At 44.2% G+C, this 5,840-nt stretch overlaps 2 protein-coding genes across 2 annotated transcripts; one reads left to right on the forward strand and one right to left on the reverse strand.

The window, feature by feature from the left end:
• Positions 1-535: 535 nt before the first annotated feature.
• On the reverse strand, positions 536-2,854 carry LOC136968985 (uncharacterized). The gene has a single exon (XM_067263054.1). It carries the CDS (start codon positions 2,852-2,854, stop codon positions 536-538), a length of 2,319 nt encoding a protein of 772 aa, XP_067119155.1.
• Positions 2,855-3,312: 458 nt separating this feature from the next.
• Positions 3,313-5,631, forward strand: LOC136968986 (uncharacterized). Its single transcript, XM_067263055.1, has one exon. It carries the CDS (start codon positions 3,313-3,315, stop codon positions 5,629-5,631), a length of 2,319 nt encoding a protein of 772 aa, XP_067119156.1.
• Positions 5,632-5,840: the final 209 nt, after the last annotated feature.

A 5,840-nucleotide genomic window follows, 5' to 3' on the forward strand; every position in this document is an offset into this window, starting at 1 on the left:
CCAATTACATGTCTTCCAACACTCTACAAATTATTGACATCCTGTATCGCAAACAAAATATACAAACACATTGAAGAACACGACATTCTAACGGAACAACAAAAAGGTTGTCGTAGAAATCACAGGGGATGCAAAGAACAGTTACTCATAGATTCAGTCATTCTACGGCAAGCACACAGACAACACAGAAACATACACATGGCATATATAGACTACAGAAAAGCATTCGACAGTGTTCCACACAGTTGGCTGCTACATATTCTACACATGTACAAAATACATCCATTACTCATTGCATTCTTCCAAAACACTATGCAGCACTGGAGAACAACGCTACATCTCAGGGTTAGTGCCTTTGACCGGTGTGCTTCTCTCTTCTTTCTCTGTAAAACGCAAACGTTTTCGAACCTCGTTGGTTCTTCGTCAGGCGTAACGGAATTCTGTTCGACAAAATTTTAGAAAAAATTTGCATTCTGGAACGCTGTCGCGTGTAGCCGATGTCGTCATATTAGACTTGCGCGATGTGAGTATAGCGCTACGTCAGGGATCTGTTGAGAAAGGCTTCCCAAGCCGATGATAAGATGATCTCCTTTTTAAAATTGATGCAGTGCGTGTTACTGCGGGTGTTGAGTAAGATGTATATAGCTTCAAGCCATTTGAGGTGATCTTGTCGAAACGTGGGGTGAATGATTGCGGCACGGGTGAAAAGAGGCTCTATTTCTTGATCGGATGAATAGACTGCTAGGGCGGTGTTTTGTCTATGGTGTAATATGTCCGCTTTGTGCTCTTTGATCCTCGTCTGTATGTTGCGTTTGGTGGATCCGATGTAGATGGCTTCGCTGTTATCTCTGTGGTCGGCGATGGGTATAGAGTATATTCCCGGAAGTCTGTTTTTATCTGGAGCGTCTTTTCCGTTCCTAAGCCACTCGAAAATCGTTGGGCATCTCCTGAAAGCTAAGCGGATATCCTTTTTCTTCGCTATTTGGTAGTATATGGTCTTCAGTGCCGGATTGTAGGTGATCGGTATAAATTTAGGTGGGGAACCATTGGAAGGAGGGGTGTGGGTGGAAAGAAGCCGTAGTGCCTCAAAGTTGTTTTTGCGTGCAATGTTGTGATATCCGTGTTGTTTAGCTATATTCTTGATGTGCCGCATTTCCGAGTTGAAGGCAGCTTGTGAGGAGGAATGCGTGAGTGCCCTTTTGAGTAGCGCCTTAAAGGCTGCCATCTTGTACTGCGGAGGATCACAGGAGAATGCGGGTATATATAGAGGTTCGGTAGATGGTTTGTGATAGACTTGCGTATTGATGGAAGATTCTTCTACAGTGATGTAAATGTCCAAGAAGTGTGCTTGGGTATGGTGGGCTTGATCCAGTTCTAGTGTTAATCCATATGGGTTGTCGTTGAAGGTGTCCACTAAGGCTCTGATATTTGGGATGTCCTTCCATAATATAAGGATATCATCAATATACCGTTGGTAAAGGAGGATATGTGAGCGTTGAGAAGAAATGACTTCTGATTCCAGTTTTCTGACCACAAGCTCACAGAGGTCTCCTGCGACTGGGCTACCCATAGGTACACCCCGTTGTTGTTGGTACGTAATGCCGTTGAATTTAAAGAACGAGTTAAAGCAGATCAGGTGTGCCATTTCTAGGATGTCAGGTTGTAACGTGCTGTCTTGAGTGATGTTCATAAGTGTATCCCTTATTGCGCAAAATACCGGTGGGAGTTTGATAGAAGGATATAAAGATTTAAAGTCTAGTACGGTTATAAATTTCGGAGGTGTTGGTAACCGTTTGAGTGTATTGGCAAGATCTGCCGGGTTGGTAACGGTGTGCGGATACCCTTGCAGGTGAGGAATAAGTAACTTGTGAGTGGCTTTTTCTAATAGGAACGTGGGTGCTCTGGCCTTGTCCACCACCGGTCTGAGTTCTTTTCCGGGTTTATGAGTTTTCGCGAAGGCAAACATTCTGGGGGTATCCGGTGCAGGTGTAACGATGTTGTGGAAGCCCATCCGTTTCGCTAGTTTCGAGGTGGCGAAGCGTTTCATCCTGGCTTGGAGGTTACTGATGGCACTGGGGTCGGCGGTGTTACTTTGGGTGGCTTGTATGTGATTCTGTAACATGGAGTTGTAGGTGTCCCTTTTCAAGAGGACTAAGGAGTTGCCTTTGTCAGCTCTGATGAGGGTGATATTATTTTTGCGCATCCAGGAGCGAGTCCGTTCGACCTTGTTTCTTATTTGTGTTTGTTCCCTCGATGTCTTATGGTTTTTGAGAGTATGGGTAATTTTCCACCTGTAGAATTCTTTCTCAACGGCCGGGGAACCCGCTAGAAGAGCTTCGATTTCCGGGATGTTGTCGATTTTATCGACGATGGGATGCGGAGCATATTTGGGGCCTAATTGCAGTACTTCGGTGACGTATGAAGGAGGTTTGATGTTGTCCCACGTGATGAAGGGGAACGATGGCGTGGTTGCCTGGTGTGGTAATTGAATTTTTCTAATCCACCGTAATTTATTAAGGTATTTCTTCTTGTAGGAAGTGGATAGCTTTGCCTGTATTTCAACGAGTCTGGCATTTTCTTTTTTTAAAGAATCCTTGCTGCGGTCGTATAGAGCGTCTTCTACACGTATTAATTGTGCCAATGCAGAAAAGATGAGTTTTCTGGTTGTTCTAATGGCTCTGTTTAAGCACATACTCTGGACTTTCTGAAGTAAGGGTTCGTTTCCGGGTGGTAACTTGATTTTGAATATCGACATCGGAAGCAAATTATTTCTTTTACATTGGGATAGGAATTCCAATCTGGCTCTGGCCCTAGTTAGGGTGATGAGCGTACGTTGGTAGTTGCTAGCCGGCATCGCTAATTAGACAAAATATATAAAGGAACAACACCGGAGTGAAAATAAATGAAAATCAACAACTTTCGACAGGATCACCTCAAATGGCTTGAAGCTATATACATCTTACTCAACACCCGCAGTAACACGCACTGCATCAATTTTTAAAAAGGAGATCATCTTATCATCGGCTGGGGAAGCCTTTCTCAACAGATCCCTGACGTAGCGTTATACTCACATCGCGCAAGTCTAATATGACGACATCGGCTACACGCGACAGCGTTCCAGAATGCAAATTTTTTCTAAAATTTTGTCGAACAGAATTCCGTTACGCCTGACGAAGAACCAACGAGGTTCGAAAACGTTTGCGTTTTACAGAGAAAGAAGAGAGAAGCACACCGGTCAAAGGCACTAAAGTTGTTGATTTTCATTTATTTTCACTCCGGTGTTGTTCCTTTATATATTTTGTCTAATTAGCGATGCCGGCTAGCAACTACCAACGTACGCTCATCACCCTAACTAGGGCCAGAGCCAGATTGGAATTCCTATCCCAATGTAAAAGAAATAATTTGCTTCCGATGTCGATATTCAAAATCAAGTTACCACCCGGAAACGAACCCTTACTTCAGAAAGTCCAGAGTATGTGCTTAAACAGAGCCATTAGAACAACCAGAAAACTCATCTTTTCTGCATTGGCACAATTAATACGTGTAGAAGACACTCTATACGACCGCAGCAAGGATTCTTTAAAAAAAGAAAATGCCAGACTCGTTGAAATACAGGCAAAGCTATCCACTTCCTACAAGAAGAAATACCTTAATAAATTACGGTGGATTAGAAAAATTCAATTACCACACCAGGCAACCACGCCATCGTTCCCCTTCATCACGTGGGACAACATCAAACCTCCTTCATACGTCACCGAAGTACTGCAATTAGGCCCCAAATATGCTCCGCATCCCATCGTCGATAAAATCGACAACATTCCGGAAATCGAAGCTCTTCTAGCGGGTTCCCCGGCCGTTGAGAAAGAATTCTACAGGTGGAAAATTACCCATACTCTCAAAAACCATAAGACATCGAGGGAACAAACACAAATAAGAAACAAGGTCGAACGGACTCGTTCCTGGATGCGCAAAAATAATATCACCCTCATCAGAGCTGACAAAGGCAACTCCTTAGTCCTCTTGAAAAGGGACACCTACAACTCTATGTTACAGAATCACATACAAGCCACCCAAAGTAACACCGCCGACCCCAGTGCCATCAGCAACCTCCAAGCCAGAATGAAACGCTTCGCCACCTCGAAACTAGCGAAACGGATGGGCTTCCACAACATCGTTACACCTGCACCGGATACACCCAGAATGTTTGCCTTCGCGAAAACTCATAAACCCGGAAAAGAACTCAGACCGGTGGTGGACAAGGCCAGAGCACCCACGTTCCTATTAGAAAAAGCCACTCACAAGTTACTTATTCCTCACCTGCAAGGGTATCCGCACACCGTTACCAACCCGGCAGATCTTGCCAATACACTCAAACGGTTACCAACACCTCCGAAATTTATAACCGTACTAGACTTTAAATCTTTATATCCTTCTATCAAACTCCCACCGGTATTTTGCGCAATAAGGGATACACTTATGAACATCACTCAAGACAGCACGTTACAACCTGACATCCTCGAAATGGCACACCTGATCTGCTTTAACTCGTTCTTTAAATTCAACGGCATTACGTACCAACAACAACGGGGTGTACCTATGGGTAGCCCAGTCGCAGGAGACCTCTGTGAGCTTGTGGTCAGAAAACTGGAATCAGAAGTCATTTCTTCTCAACGCTCACATATCCTCCTTTACCAACGGTATATTGATGATATCCTTATATTATGGAAGGACATCCCAAATATCAGAGCCTTAGTGGACACCTTCAACGACAACCCATATGGATTAACACTAGAACTGGATCAAGCCCACCATACCCAAGCACACTTCTTGGACATTTACATCACTGTAGAAGAATCTTCCATCAATACGCAAGTCTATCACAAACCATCTACCGAACCTCTATATATACCCGCATTCTCCTGTGATCCTCCGCAGTACAAGATGGCAGCCTTTAAGGCGCTACTCAAAAGGGCACTCACGCATTCCTCCTCACAAGCTGCCTTCAACTCGGAAATGCGGCACATCAAGAATATAGCTAAACAACACGGATATCACAACATTGCACGCAAAAACAACTTTGAGGCACTACGGCTTCTTTCCACCCACACCCCTCCTTCCAATGGTTCCCCACCTAAATTTATACCGATCACCTACAATCCGGCACTGAAGACCATATACTACCAAATAGCGAAGAAAAAGGATATCCGCTTAGCTTTCAGGAGATGCCCAACGATTTTCGAGTGGCTTAGGAACGGAAAAGACGCTCCAGATAAAAACAGACTTCCGGGAATATACTCTATACCCATCGCCGACCACAGAGATAACAGCGAAGCCATCTACATCGGATCCACCAAACGCAACATACAGACGAGGATCAAAGAGCACAAAGCGGACATATTACACCATAGACAAAACACCGCCCTAGCAGTCTATTCATCCGATCAAGAAATAGAGCCTCTTTTCACCCGTGCCGCAATCATTCACCCCACGTTTCGACAAGATCACCTCAAATGGCTTGAAGCTATATACATCTTACTCAACACCCGCAGTAACACGCACTGCATCAATTTTAAAAAGGAGATCATCTTATCATCGGCTTGGGAAGCCTTTCTCAACAGATCCCTGACGTAGCGCTATACTCACATCGCGCAAGTCTAATATGACGACATCGGCTACACGCGACAGCGTTCCAGAATGCAAATTTTTTCTAAAATTTTGTCGAACAGAATTCCGTTACGCCTGACGAAGAACCAACGAGGTTCGAAAACGTTTGCGTTTTACAGAGAAAGAAGAGAGAAGCACACCGGTCAAAGGCACTAAAGTTGTTGATTTTCATTTAT

This window comes from Centruroides vittatus, unplaced genomic scaffold, assembly GCF_030686945.1.
Source record: "Centruroides vittatus isolate TY-2023 unplaced genomic scaffold, ASM3068694v2 contig_1665, whole genome shotgun sequence".
In the NCBI taxonomy this organism is placed as follows: domain Eukaryota; kingdom Metazoa; phylum Arthropoda; class Arachnida; order Scorpiones; family Buthidae; genus Centruroides; species Centruroides vittatus.